This window comes from Sphaerodactylus townsendi, linkage group LG07, assembly GCF_021028975.2.
Source record: "Sphaerodactylus townsendi isolate TG3544 linkage group LG07, MPM_Stown_v2.3, whole genome shotgun sequence".
Lineage (NCBI taxonomy): Eukaryota > Metazoa > Chordata > Lepidosauria > Squamata > Sphaerodactylidae > Sphaerodactylus > Sphaerodactylus townsendi.
Window position 1 is genome coordinate 80824164 of NC_059431.1, and position 14645 is coordinate 80838808.

The window sequence follows — 14645 nt, forward strand, 5'->3', positions numbered from 1 at the left end:
CCTGCTCCAGGGAATCTTTGTTCTGCATTGAAGTTTTCTGCATTGCTGTCAATGGGGTTGCAGGGCTGGGGGGGTACATTTCTTGAAGGCACAGTCTCAAACTTCTCAGGGTCTTATCAGGAGACTGCCCTAATCGATACCCCCCAGGTTTGGTACAGCAGTTTGTTCTAGGGGGGGGGGCAAAGTTATGGACCTCCTCAAAACCCTGTAGCCCCCCATCTCCTATTACCTTCCTTTGCAAACAATGGGATGGGGTTACCCCCTTTGGGGAGTCCATAACTTTGGACTCCCCTGGAACCAAACTCCCTCACTTCAAACTTGGGGTAATATATAAGGACAGTCTCCTCCGATGATAATGCCGCTTTGAGATTTTGGTGCCGCTAGCCTAAAAACTGCGCCCCCTGCAGGCCGAAAATGGAAAACCACTAAAATACCCAAAAACGAACCCAGCATTTTGATGCCCCCCACAAGGTGATGCCCTGGGCAGCTGCCCACCTTGCCCAATGGGCATTACGCCAGTGCTAGTGATGCCTTCTACCAAACATGCCGTTCCACCCATCCCAAGCACATCTGTTCTGAGGATGTCTATTCCACCCACATCCAAGTTAGTTCCAATGCCTGGCAAGTCCTTGGTTTTGAGATCTTTGGATCACAACTGTTCCCGTTCCAACTCTGATCAATCTAAAAAGTGCACGAGACCAAGCATAAGAACAAACCTGTGCTTGCTTTCTGTGCCTTAAATAAATTGTTGGTTTAGAGCCACCAGAGTTGCTATTCTCTGAATCAGAGGGGGAGTAACGTCTAGAATTTCCCCAGGAACAACTTTTGTTCCAGGTCCCCTCAACTTATACCTAGCTTCAGGGCATGCCTTGGTCCCCCTTTTTTCCTCCCCTCCCCTTCACTGGCCCACTTCCAACAATGGGTGAACATGATGAATATCTCCCAAGCTTCTACTAGAAGGTTGGATCCTGTGCCTTCATCTGAACCTGCCCCCTTCGCCTTCCTATACCAGGGAGATCTCGATCAGGACTTGGAAGAAGGAGAGGCTGATTAGGAATCCATGTACAGCTCTGGAAGCCTGCCTAAATTGTCCCAATGATCACATTAGTGATCCTGCTCCTGTGTCATCCAGTGAGGACCTGCGCCTCTATTGCAAACAAATCTGCATGGCCAGAACTTTGGACATAGATGTCAGCATGGCACATTGTAAACCCAAAGACAAGCTCCTTGGCAGGCTGTACATGGAAACATCTGGAACTGTGACCTTTCCTGTTTTGGATGGCTTGTCCAGTTTTTTTTCTGCCATTTGGTAGAAGCCATCTTCCTTTTTAGGATGAAATAGGTTTTTCCCATCCAAAGAAAGATCCTCCACAGTAGCCTCATCTCACAGAGTGGAGAATTTCTACAGAACCACATCAGACTCTTGTTCCTTCCTGGTACAACCTGTCCCTTCCTCTGTTGTTATAGAGGAACTTCATTCCAAGCAGCGATCTAGACTACATTTCAGCCCCAACAATAGAGAGAGACGCAGGTAGGATTCTATTGCCCAGAAGATGTATTCTTTGGTGGCCTTAAGCTTTCAGATTTCCAACTACCAGACTATTTTGGGAGGCTGTCAATTGAACCTGTGGAAGGAACTTACACCTTTACTGGTCTCTGTGCCAGAGGAGACCAGAGCATCCACTGTAGCAGTCCAGTTGGGAGCCATCTGGCTATCAAAGCAAGAGATCAGTGCTGGATGTCACGCTGCTGAGTCTGCGATGCAGTCTCTGGTGACAGGGTCACCCTTCGGTGCCATTTGCAGCTTCAGAACATGACCTTGCCTATAGAGAGGAAGATCAAGGTGGAGAATCTTCCCTTTGAGGAGTCCACGCTGTTTATTACCAGGATGGATGATTTCCTTCAATTGCAAAAAAGAATTGCCAGATGGCAAAGTTGTGGGGTGTGCTGCTGGTTACAACAATGATTTGCCAACTACAGTAGGCCTGCTAACAAGGGTTTGTCACCCCTTTGTATCATACCTAGCTAGAACCTCAACTACAGGAGCTTCTCCAGAGAGGGGCTATAGTTGAATTGGATCCCTGTTCTGATGGTTGGGATTTTTATTCTAAGTTTTTCTTAATTGACAAAAAGAATGATTGTCGTCTCATCTTGGATTTAAGATGTTTGAATAAATGTTTAATAAATGTTCCAAGTTTAGAATGGTTTCTTTCCCTGCTGTTTTCAAGTTGCTCTCTAGGAACGCTTGGTTCGTAGTGATCCATCTCAAAGATGCCTACTTCCATATTTCTGTATACACTGAACACAGAAGGTTGCTCAGGTTCAGATATGGACATTGTCTGTTCCAATATAGTGTTGCCCTTTGGGTTGGCCACTGCCCCCAGGTTTTTACTAAATGCATGGCTTATCTTCGCAGACAAGATTATTGTATCTATCCTTACCTTGACAATAGGCGGATCACTGCAGTTTCCGCCAGCCAGTTGTTTATACACACTTAGTTACTACTGGATACTTGCCAAGTCTAGGCCTGGTGATTAATTGGGAAAAAACCAAATTAGACCCCATTCAGGTTGTTAACTTTGTGGAAGCCACCCTGGATTCCAGAGTTGGGAGAGTATTCTTGCCTGAGGCTAGAGGTCAGACTATTATTGATACTGTTAAGTCATTTCCAGATGGAAGATTTCCAGATGGAAGATGACCAGATTGATTCCAAGACTTCTGGGACTTATGGCTTCCACCACTGTGATGGTTGATCTGGTGCACCTTAAAATGTAGCCTTTGCAAAATTGATTTAGCAGATGGTTTAACCCGTATCTGCATTTTTAGCTACTTCATTTTACTATTCTCAGAAGGTTAATTCGAACTTTGGATTGGCGGACTGCTCATCCTCACTTATTTAGTGGCCTGTCTGTGGGGCATTGGAGCCCTCAAATCACAGTCATTTCAGATGCCTCTTTGATCTGTTGGGGTGCCCATATTGATAATATTTCCATACAGGGTTCTTGGGAGGAGGTTAGGGATTAGCACATTAATGTGCTGGAGCTATGTGCTGTTTGTTTTGCACTTATCCCCTGTGCAAAAACCTTGCTGAGAAAAAAGATCCTGATCCAACTGGATGTCTCTTAGGGCCATCCATATAGTGGGAGTGACAAATGTCCTCATGGATTGGTTAAGGTTTATATGTCCACCATTTTAGTCTCCCATGATTTGGTGGATGGTAAACAGTTGTTCAGCCATAACCTTTTCAAAACGTTTCTGAAGGTTATGGTACGTATGTTTCCCCCATTATCCAGACTGGTCTCTCAGTGGTCCCTATCTTTTGTACTGGCACAACACATAAAGGCTCCGTTTGAGCCACTGGCTATCTTCCCTATTGACATACTGTCCAGATAGGTAGCTTTCCTTGTGGCCATAATATCAGCCAGGAGAGTGAGCAAGTTGGCTGCTTTAAGAGTGGACTCCCCCTTCTTTAAGATGTATGGTGAGAAGGTGGTCCTTCACCCTAGTTTGGATTTTCACTTAGCAAAGAATCTGATATTTTCCGCCAACCCCAGTTATGAGGCTGAAAGAACATTCCATTCTCTTGATGTCAAAAGAACTTTATTATATTAATAGAGCAAAGATTTTTGATAGGAATAAATCCCTCCTTGTCCATTATTTAGGTCATAATAAGGGTAAGAAAGCTTCTTCACAGTCTAGATCCGAATGGGTGGTGTTGACCATTTTCACCTATTATAAGTCAGCAGGAAAACCTTGTACTCTGTCAGTCAGGGTGCGTTCCAACACAGGCGCAAAGTATATCTGCCACATTTCATAGAAGGGTCTCTCTTCAGGAGATGTATGGAGCAGCCATGTGGATGTGAGAATATATGTTCATTCATCATTATACCCTGGATCTACAAGCCAGAAGAGATGCATAAGAAAAGCCATGTTACACTCATTATTCCAGTAAGACAGCCTCCCTCTCCTCCTGCAGTGAATGGCTTGCTAAAAATTTACCAATGTAGGGATACGTTGAGGACAAAGATGAGAACAGGTTTGCACTGACATCAAGGAAAAGATGAGAACAAGGTTACACTGACATCAAGGTCTTCATTGCAGATACACGTTCCCTGCCTCCTGCCCTGCTACAGGCTTTCTTCCTGGTGTAGTTTTTTCTTATCTTCGGACATATGGTGGCAAAACGGGAACTGGAAGGAGAAGGGGTGCGCCTTCCCAGAGCATGGGATGATTTGATGGCTGGAAGGAACCATCTCATTGGCTCTCAGATGGAGAGGCGCTCTCTGCTGTTGATATTAGCTAGGAAAAAATCTGCTGAGATCAACAGGCCTATGTGAGTGCAGCCCCTAATGTGTGACTGCCCTGAAGACCTTAATGAAGTCACAGGTAAATGCAATCCTGGCTTCCTGGGGTTCCCTTTCACTGAAGTTTGTGAACTTTGACAAAATGTCTTTATGTTGGATCCTTCAAAAATAGAGAGGGATTGAACCTAGAATGAGACTAAACTGCATGAATCTCACCCTCTTTCATCCTGAACTAGGCTTTCGGGCTTAAGAGGAGAAGGGACTCATGTATAGCAAGATGCGCTTCTTTAGATATGCTGGAACTCATGGAGTAAACATTGTAGGCTTATGTTTTTTTTAAAAAAACCCTATGTTTTTTCATCTTTGCTCTTAAGAAAATGAAAGCACTTGAAAAAGCAGTTTCAGCTGGGCAAACAGTCATTGCAAAACACAGGAACACCCGATACTACAGCTGCAGAGTAATAGAAGTTACATCTCAAGTTTTCTATGAAGTCATGTTTGATGATGGTTCCTTCAGCCGGGACACCTTCCCTGAAGACATTGTGGTAAGTATTTATTTTAAGAAACTGATTTTAATTTGGGAGGAAATTTAAATAAGTAAAACTGAACCATTTCGTTTGACCTTTCAACAGGGATAATTAACTTAATATTCCATTCATGTTTGTTATTTCTTGCTGCAGAGAATTATTGCTTTCTCAGGGGGTCCCAACCTTGTTTGTTCTAATTAGTATCCACCATTTCACCAAATGAATCAAAACTAATCTTCCAAAGTCTTTTAATTAAATAAGAAATATGTTTTTAATAAAATATATTAGAGTGGGAATTCTATGTATTGTATTGTCATCTGTCTCTGAAAGATAATAAAACAAAATTCCTTGATGGATTGAAAAAATTCCGTACTCAAATATGTAACAGTCAGAATGGTTCTTATGAATCTAGCATTGACAACTTGTTTCTGATGTGTTCATATGATTCCATTGTCCAATGACAATAAACCAAAGGGAAAGGATGGTGGTATTTTTCAACTCACCATCCATTTTAGTGCATGTCTCTCACTTAAATTGCAAAGAAAGTAAATTACCAGTTTATGTTATTGTGAGGGTCAGTATGCCTGTTGTTATGTTTTCCTTCTTAAATTCTGGACATGAATCTGATTTGCTTTAGATGCGATGCATTCTTGTTTGGACTTTCCTTTGCACTTCTTTAATCCTCAGAGCGCTAGGTTGGGGGCCTTCTGTCAAAATTTCTCCAGGCTCCATTACATCAGTCAAACATTGTCAAGATACAGCAGCAGGTGTTCTCTTGTTGCCCCTTGTCTCCAGAGAAACTGAAATAGTTTCAGAGTTCTCTTTCAGATATTTGCAAAAATAAAAGGGGCACAAGAGTGGGACCTAAATCATTACAGTATATATCACCCAACAGCAAGCTTTTGAACTCTGGAACTGGCTCACAATGTATCATTTGGGTCCAGTACACATCAGAAAACTGTTCTTTCACCCAATGTTCCATGCACAGGTTGATGCTGGTATCATTTCTTATTGCATTAGTTTCTTGTCACAGAACTCCTGTGATTTGTGATATATATGTTTAATGAGTCACTACGCTGAATCTGCATAACAGAGCTTTATAATGTTGGGTTATTTTGGGTATCATCTGACATTTTATGAAATTTATTGGTGTGGATTTGTACATACCATACTTTGTAATATTTGTCATGGTTTCTTTGTTTAGCTTGCCTGTTAATTCCTCAACAGACGTTAGGAGATTGGCAGAGGCCAATCTTTCAGTTCAGTCATGTTTGATTAATATCTGCCCATATGTTTGATTCTCGTGTAACAAAACACACTTTGATGGTAAAACGTATAAGTCACAACCATTCTATTGATCACAGGATTGATTACAGACTGCAGGAGCTGAAGGTGTGGCATGGGGAGGCATTCTTGCCAACCTGATGGAAACTCACCACCAGCATGCCTGCTTGGGGGGGGGAGGCATGGAGTGCAAAGTAAATGGGAGCCCATGTGGGTGGCAGCCTCAATGTGGAGCTTTGCTTGCCACCTGGAGTTGTAGGCCAGCCAGATGCCCCCATCTGGGCATGCGGCTCCATAGCCTGTCACGAGCCCCAAGGACCCTTATGGGGACACCCCGAAATGGGAAAGTGGGCATGTAGGCCCCATTTCTCCCAAAAGAATCTGTCCCAATGTCCATCCGCCAAAGAGTGGAGTAGGTGGGAGACCTTGACCCCGCACTCCTGTCAATTCTCCTGAGTCTGCAACCAGTCTTATCATGCTTGCTGTATACTGTGTAGCCAGACATCACTATCCCATTCTGAAAGTTTCACCCTATCCACTGTGTAAAGGCCTGACTGCCAGAAAAATTTGCTAAGGTGGGTGATCACACTTCCTCCCATGGCACCCACAAACTGTGCCATGGCTTTGCATACTTTGTGCCTGGCCAGGTCAACTTTGGTTGGTGTGAGGACCCCACTCCATTTACACCACTCCATCAAAGCAGACCAGAAAAGAACCATTCCCAGGAATCTCTGCAATAAAGTCCGGAGGCCGTCCACCATTGTTTGTGTCATGAACATGCCATCCTGCACCAGGAGGTAATTTCCCCCAAGCTAGATAACTGCCTAGGGAGGGCTTCCATGAGAAACCTCAGTGGCAGTGGTAGAAGCGCATCCTAGCTCATTCCCTGGTTGCTGGACCATGAGATGCAGACCCCATCTCCTAGGCCAGTGGTGGCGAACCTTTGGCACTCCAGATGTTATGGATCATACTCTTATCAGCTCCTTCCAACATGGCCACATTGGCCACCATGGTCCTAGGCCAAGGTTGGAATCCCATCCAGATGCTGTTGCATATTCACTTACCCAGAAGACAGTGCTGTGTTCCATGATCAACACCCTCTGGCATGCTCCTAGGATAAGGAGAAAAAAAACTTAGTTTACTTTGTCAGGTCATTCATCAGCTTTGTAGACTTTGTAGACACCTGATGGACAGAGGAGAGCCTTGTTGGGAAGCCAGTGTGGTGGCCCTGATCTGGAAGGAGTGGATGCCAGATGTGTGGGGGGGACCCAAAGTAGAGATGCAAGTGTGTAAGACACTTGTGAAATGATTGAAGGAAAGGCACAAGCTGTCAGTGTGTACCAAAAGGGGGCTGTCTGCTGAGAGGTGGAGGCACAAGTACTCAGCAATGAGGGGAACTGGGCACATCTGGCCCGGGGGAGTAGAATAGCAGGTGATCTGACACCCCTGAGATGATGGCTCTGTTGTTGATCTGCACACCCAAATGGGCAGCTTGGTACCATGAATAGTCACATTGATCTGGATGGGGGCCCAGTCATTGCGAGAAGGAGGATAGGAATTTGTTGCTGTGAAAAGCACCAAAGAAAGCAAGAGAGAGTGACTGTCTAACAGGCTGGTCTTGAATGAAGAAAAACACAAAACTGGCAGGCGATGGAGAAACTAACGCAGTTAGTTGGATTCTGTTGTGGGATTCTGTTCTAGGGGCACCATGCAGCTTGCTAAGCATCTTGCCTCCTCCTCTGTCACTCAGGCAGCACCCTGTGGCTGCCAGCAAGTCCCTGTTGCGTTTTCCTTTGCTAACTTTATACGGACTTTGCTTTCGAAATACTGCTATTTGAGAACATATGTATAGGCAAAATTCCTCTTTGCACTGTCACAGGCTAGAGCATGTTGAAGTGGGGAAGGGGTGGTGGTATTTGGCCACGATGGTGGTGCCCATCTAGGACCAGCATGTTGCAAGGCTGTAATAGCAGAGAGAAGTGTAGGTGGAGAGCATTATGTGCTGGGAGGCATGTGACTGTGACAGTACAATTTCTCTCACCCATAGATGTGCTTGGTGATCTCAGTTGTTGGGTTAACCGCTTTTTTTTCCAGAATGTAAAGTTGTTCTTCAGAAATTATTAGCAGAGATTATGCTGTGTTCCCTGCTAAGTCCTTCCCTATAAAATGGTCTAATTCCTTTTTGGAAGTGTAATACTCAAAGTGGGACATTTTGAAGCAGTGTGTAAAGGATTTAGCTGTTCAGCCCCCACTGATGATAAGAGAAGCCATGCAGCTAAATCCCTGCTGTGTCCCTTTGAAAAGCTCCTCCTTAGTTTAGGCTATTATGAACAGCATCGTTAATGATTGCCTTGATTAAGGAACATCCTCATATTGCATACATGGAGGTGTATTCTAACTGTAGAAATCTGTTTGCACCTGCATCAAAACTTAAGCTGTGCTTACCACCCAAGCGGGTAGCTTGATTTGGAGCAAAGAAGAAATGTAATCAGGCCTGGATACGCCTCAGTGGTTCTCAGATTGTAGAGAACCAACATATAATTGTTTGAAGGGAACACCAAAGAACTTTCAGGTTCCTTAGAGAAATCTTGTTGTGTTTTCATTAGATAATATACTTGTAGCATCAGTAACTGGGAGGATTTTTTTTAATTCTGCCTGCTCTGAAACTGCCTAATCTGTGCAATGTGCATATCAGGTGTTCGTGCCACTGGGAGGACTTATTCATCAAGTTTTGTATGAAGGTGATATTGCTGCCTGTTGAAGAAGCTGCTTCTCTAATCTGTTTCCCCTTTCTGGTTGGCTAACAAAGATAGCAAAAGCTTTTGGCTTTTGCATTATGTGGTCAAGCCAGTGCACAATTTCAACTCAGCTCACAATTACATTTATGCAAGTCATGACGATATTTCATGTTCGTACACACTTAGAAGTGTTTGCAAAGAGGAAGAAAAATCACAGCATTTTCACGAAAACCCTGTTTTAAAGTAATTACAGATAATATAATAAGTAGCCACGGAAGCTACCTTGGAGTTTATATTAAGACTAGCAGGAAAGCCCATTATACAAACAAATACAACAGGCTCTAGAAAGCTGTTGGTGGGAATGGCGTCCTCTGAAGGGGGCAACTGCACCTGCCTTTCCTCCTCCTTGGCCCTCCTGGATCCCACCTCTTTGCAGAGCCTGGATCCAGCTTTGCAAATGGGAGGGTGCCTACGGAAATGAGGAAAACTCTCCCCATCTTCACAGATGCTGTGCTGTCAGCCTGTGCAAAGCTGGAATCCTGACTTTGTGAAGGGGTTGGAAGCCAACAGGGTGCCTGTGAAGATGGGGTTCGTTTTCCCTATCTCAATCAGCACTCCCCTTTCCAAAGCCAGGATCTCAGCTTTGCAAAGGGTGGGGGGGGGGGAGGAGTCAGCAGGTTGCCTTTGAAGAAGGGGAGAGTTTTCCCTAAATCCATAAGCACCCCACCCCCAGTTTGCAAAGCTGGATGAATGCTTTGCAAAGTGGAGGGATCCACTGGGTTGCCTGTGAAAATGGGGATAATTCTGCCCATCTCAATGCACCCCACTGTTAGCAAAGCTGCTATCCTGGCTTTATGGGGAAGCCAGAAAGGTACCTGTGAAAATGAGTACAGTTCTCCCCATCTCCATAGCCACTGCTGGTGCTGTCTGTCCTGCCCCCACACTCTGCTTCCCAAAGCCTGGGGTCCTTGGAAAGCAGGGGTGGGGGAATACAGCCTGGCTTGCTGTCTTTGGCCAGCTCTCCCCCCGCCTTGCTTCCTGACACCTGCAGGTCTCTGGAAGAGTCCAGCAAGCAGGATTGGGCCCATGTCTCACCCCACCTCGTTTCTTAAGGCCCACAGGTGTCAGGAAGGGAAAGGAGTCCAATCCTTCTTGCTGGACTCAGCATACTGAGTTATTCTCTCATGGTTGTGTTTCTAGGCTTGGTTTTGAGATCTCTGTATGATTTTATCCTTACTGGACTTTCATTAAAACCCCCCACTTGATTATGTTTTTAATAGAAGGCAAATAAAAGTTTTTTTGGAGTTTTTTTTCAATGGAACAACAGAGCTACCTGCAATTTTTGTATTCAAAGAAATTACTGTTTTTTTCCCTGGTATTAATACCTGACATAATCTAAATGAAAAGGCTGTAATCCTATATAGACATTGTATTTAATCTACAGTGGTCTGGTAATTTTCTGTTTCAGATGCATTACCTAGGCAAAAATTCAATGGCCGTATTCTACTAGTCATTGGTAAAGCTGATTTTTGGATATGCATTCAGGATCAACGGCATACATGCAGTGCTGGATTTAGACGAAAAGAGGCCCTAGGCTATTTCACTTGTGAGGCCACGCCCAATCCTTCACCCTCACAACTAGAGGAAGGTGGAAGAATGTTTTAAACAAAACTGAGTAAAGCCAAGGATGACTTAAGATGTTATTGTTAAATATCATAGTGATTGAAAATTACTGAAGGGTTTTTGAGAGACTATGACAGCATGTGTAAGAAAGACTTATGATAGTGTCAACAATATTATTCACCTTGGTCAGAGGTGCGCTAGATTTTGAGGCCCTGGGCTTCAGCCTACCAAGACTGTAGATTAATCCGGCACTGCATGTGTGGAATAGTTCTGTAAATTAGTGTTTTTATATCTTTGATAACACTTCCTTTTTCTGCCCTGGCCTAGGAGTACTAGCTTTATTGGCTGCAGCTAGCAACGTGCTCGAGGCCTAGTAGTTTATGAGTACATTGTTCTATAAAGTAATTTGAACAATCTCCAGCTTCCAGGTTGGATCCAGCTAGCTGTTTTTTAACCGAATATTGCCCAGCACCACCCTTAGTTGCAGCTTCCTTCCCACATAGCTTTTGTCCATACACGGAAAGCCCCATCCTCTCTTTTCCAACACTGGAAAAAAGCTACTTTGATCCAGCCCTCTGATATTGATAGTAATACTTGTATTCTTGACACTGAACAATTTCTGACAAAGGTACAGTTCCAGAATGTAGGTACGTTAATAAGGTCATTCCTGCTTCATTCCCCCACTTGAAACAATGGAAAGATCAAGCATAAAAGAGCATGTTTTAATAAAAAGTTTCTGGATTATGTCAGAGTAACATAAAACCAAATCAGTGGTACTCAAAATATCTCTTATCTGATCTACACATCTATGATTCATTTTCACATTTGTGTTGATTGTCTGTCAGAAGATAACGGCTGAGATCTAGAGAATAGTATGCATTTATTCATAAATTTCTTTTCCAGAGATTGTTCCCCTTTGAATCTCTAAATAGTGATGGGAAACAGTGATACGTTTCACTGAATTTCTCAAATTTGCCTTTTGAACATGCACATACACACAGAAAACCGTACTTGAAAAAAGCAGGAGTCTGGAAATGGTGTATTCCATGGATATTGATTAGATGTATTATAATTGTACCATGATTCATATTGGTTCATCAGCACAGCAGATCATTTTGTTACCTGAATTGGTCTAGTCTGTTCCCTTTTGGTTGGGGGAATTAGTGGAAACAGATGGTGCAATGCAAGGGCCTGGGTTTTGGGATCTCTATGAATTTATACAGGGATCTCTATAAATTTATACAGGGATTTTACCCTTCAGAAATCCACAGGAAACCAGAATTTAAATATAGTTTAACAATTTTATTAAAGAACAAAAATAATAAAAGGTATGCACACATTTTGGCAAAACACGCATGGAGAAGCCTAGGATTTAAACAGAGATGAAAGATAGGTTTGGAATGGTAGAAATTGTTGTGGAAAGGGCAATATTTACCAGTTCTAGGAGAAGAAGACCTAAGGGAACAGAGTCCAAAGCCCGTACTGGATGCAAAACAGAAGTGACATATTGAGCACAGTGAAACCGAACCAAAGGCAGCTCAGAGTCCAACGTTGAAGGGCCCTCATTTGGGAGGACTAGATATAGGCAACTTTAGCCTTCTGATGATGCTAAGAGAGACAGTTTTCCTGGACAAAGCAAGGTTCCATTCTCAGGAGAGGACAGTACTGTGGAAAATAACTGGAATGAGTCACATCTGGAAAAAGTCTAGTTAATTAAGTTTTAGGCAGAGTTAATTAACTTAAAGCTCAGGGCATCCAAATTCAAAGTAAGGTTTGATGGTTCTCTGGTGATAGGACTGGAAAAGTTATGGTTAAATCTGCTAAGGAAGAAGGGAAACTGATTGTGTCAGAGCTGCTGGGCTTGTGTATAGTCTTTGTTCGGATGAGGACAGGTGTGGCTTCCCAACACTGGGGCTTTTGTTATCCACAATGGAATGGCAGAGGCTTCAGAAAAGGTTTCTTCACTGCTAAGCATACTTGATTACAGAGTGGGATGGAGAGAAATGTGGCAAGCAGAGATGACCCCCCCCCCCCAAATTAGGATTAAAGTAAAAAATTAGAGTTTGGTATCCATCTTAGTCTGAACTGCCTTCGACACTAACAGAGATGACAGGTAAGGCATGTCTCAGAAAAATGGCTCTCTGTCTTGTCATGGGCTTGCATGCTGTAACGAACTTGCCCCACCCTGAAGGGCTGGCGTACAGCAGGCCAAAGGGAGAAGGCCTTAGCAACAGCCAGAAAAAGAAAAAAAGGCTCCACAAGGAGAGAACCGACCTGATTGGCTGAAAAAGGTCCAGTAACGTTTGGCAAGAGCTAGGGGGAGCCAGTGGGCTTAGAGCACTGAGAGGAGAGTTGAGTGCTGATAGGAGTCGGTCAGAGAGAGCAGAGCAGAGTCTGGCAGAGAGGAGTCTGTCAGCTCTGGAAGAAGAGGATTCTGTCTCAGCAGAGTTGGCTGACAGAAGTCCAGTCCCTGTCTAAGCGGTGTATGCTTGACAGAGAGAGGAGGCCCTGACTGGGTGCAGATTGACGTGCCCTTCAGGAGCTTGGCGGTTTTAAAAACTGCCCAGACCTATCTAGTCTGCCTTGCCCTGTGTGTATCACCAGAATCACCAGTCTGGGAGAAGCCAGTCCAGAGGCAGTGAAGCCATATTAGGACTAGTGGGAGAGAGGGAGGCCAAGTGTGCCAGAATCTCCTGGGCTTGGACTGTGTGCTTGGGTGTGATCAGTGGGTATTGGAGCAGTGAGGAATAGTGTCTGCGTGCGTAAGGGAATTTATTAGTTCAAAGCTAAATCTTCCCTTAAGAGACACCTGCGTGTGTCGGTGTGCATATGAATCTGAAGTAACATCTTAAGACAAACTTATTCTGAAACCAACAAGCGTTAAAACCTTTCCAGTCATTAGTATTTTTGTCTGTGTGTCTGTGTTCCCCAGTCAGGGTGGTGACCTTGTGGAAAATCAGTATTGAGTGGGCTATATAGAGGAAAATATATTATTGGTGGCAGCGCAGAAAGCAGAACTTATATATAAGTGGCTTTCGTTACACATGCCAACAATATGGGATTGTCCTAGGACTGATGTTTACCCTGTTGCTTCACAGTCAAAAGTACCACTTCCTTCCAGATTTCCGAGGGCTATATTCTGTAGGGTTCTCCAAATCACTGTTGGTGATCTAAGTCTTCTTTGAACTAGCATCCACACAATTACATAGGATAGGAAAGAGGACTAGTGACTTGGCCACAGCCATCACTGCATTAATGCTCAAAACAGTATTTGAATATAGGTTTTTCAACTCCATGCTTAACACTACCCACTGGGGGTGCAAACAGACAAAATACTGGAGATGTGTGACTAGCTTTCCAGACAAGGTGGGGCATTGATCCATCAGTGCCACAGTATATGGGGAACTCTGTTCCACAGTCTTCCTTCCTTCCCCCTTCAACCTGTTATTAGCTCTGGTATTGATAGCAGCTCTCTGTGTGGGAAAAATTAGCTCTGAAAATATTCAAGATGTTTACGATGATGGTTTCTGTCTTGGAAATGAGACTAGGGGATGAGATAAATGCCCTTTCTTAATGCTGCAGCCCCAACCCAGAATTGTCCCCCCCCCACATTTATTTCAAAGAACATTTATTTTAAAGAATATCAGAGATCTGACCACAGATTTTTAACATTTCATCTAAGTTAGAGCCACACATTTAGAAATACAAGTATCTTTAGAAAGAACATTTGCCAGTCCCAGCAAAAGTTGCCTTCACAGATGAACAGACTGTCATTTCAGTATATAAAATACCTCTGCTGAAAGAAGTGCCTTCAGAACCTTCTGGAATAGTGTTGCATTTCTTTGGACTGTCATTAGATGTATTCCAGATATTCATGTGTCCTGGTTCTGTGTAGGCTGAAAATACCCAAGATACACTTCTGAAGAAAATATATAACACTGTTCAGTTAAGCTCTGCATGGAAGCTGCAGCACAAAATATGATACAAGATGTATTACTACATGACTGAATCTTTCAATCCAAGTAAATGTGACACAACCACTGATTAACTTTTTATCAACTACCTTTTTCTAAAATGGATGTTACCTCACCCAAAAGAGAGCACAACATGAAGTATAAGGGAATTTTTCTTCTAAAAAAAAATCACTGATACATGCATCCCTTAACAGA

General features: G+C 43.5%; 1 protein-coding gene across 3 annotated transcripts in view; it reads left to right on the top strand.

Moving 5' to 3' along the window:
* KDM4C (lysine demethylase 4C) overlaps positions 1-14645 on the top strand; it is a 254602-nt gene that overhangs the window by 215445 nt on the left and 24512 nt on the right. For all 3 annotated transcript variants that reach the window (XM_048503429.1, XM_048503430.1, XM_048503431.1), the window contains one exon: positions 4679-4849. In XM_048503429.1, coding sequence (XP_048359386.1) covers positions 4679-4849 — 171 coding nt within the window. The remainder of the gene's footprint in view (positions 1-4678; positions 4850-14645) is intronic.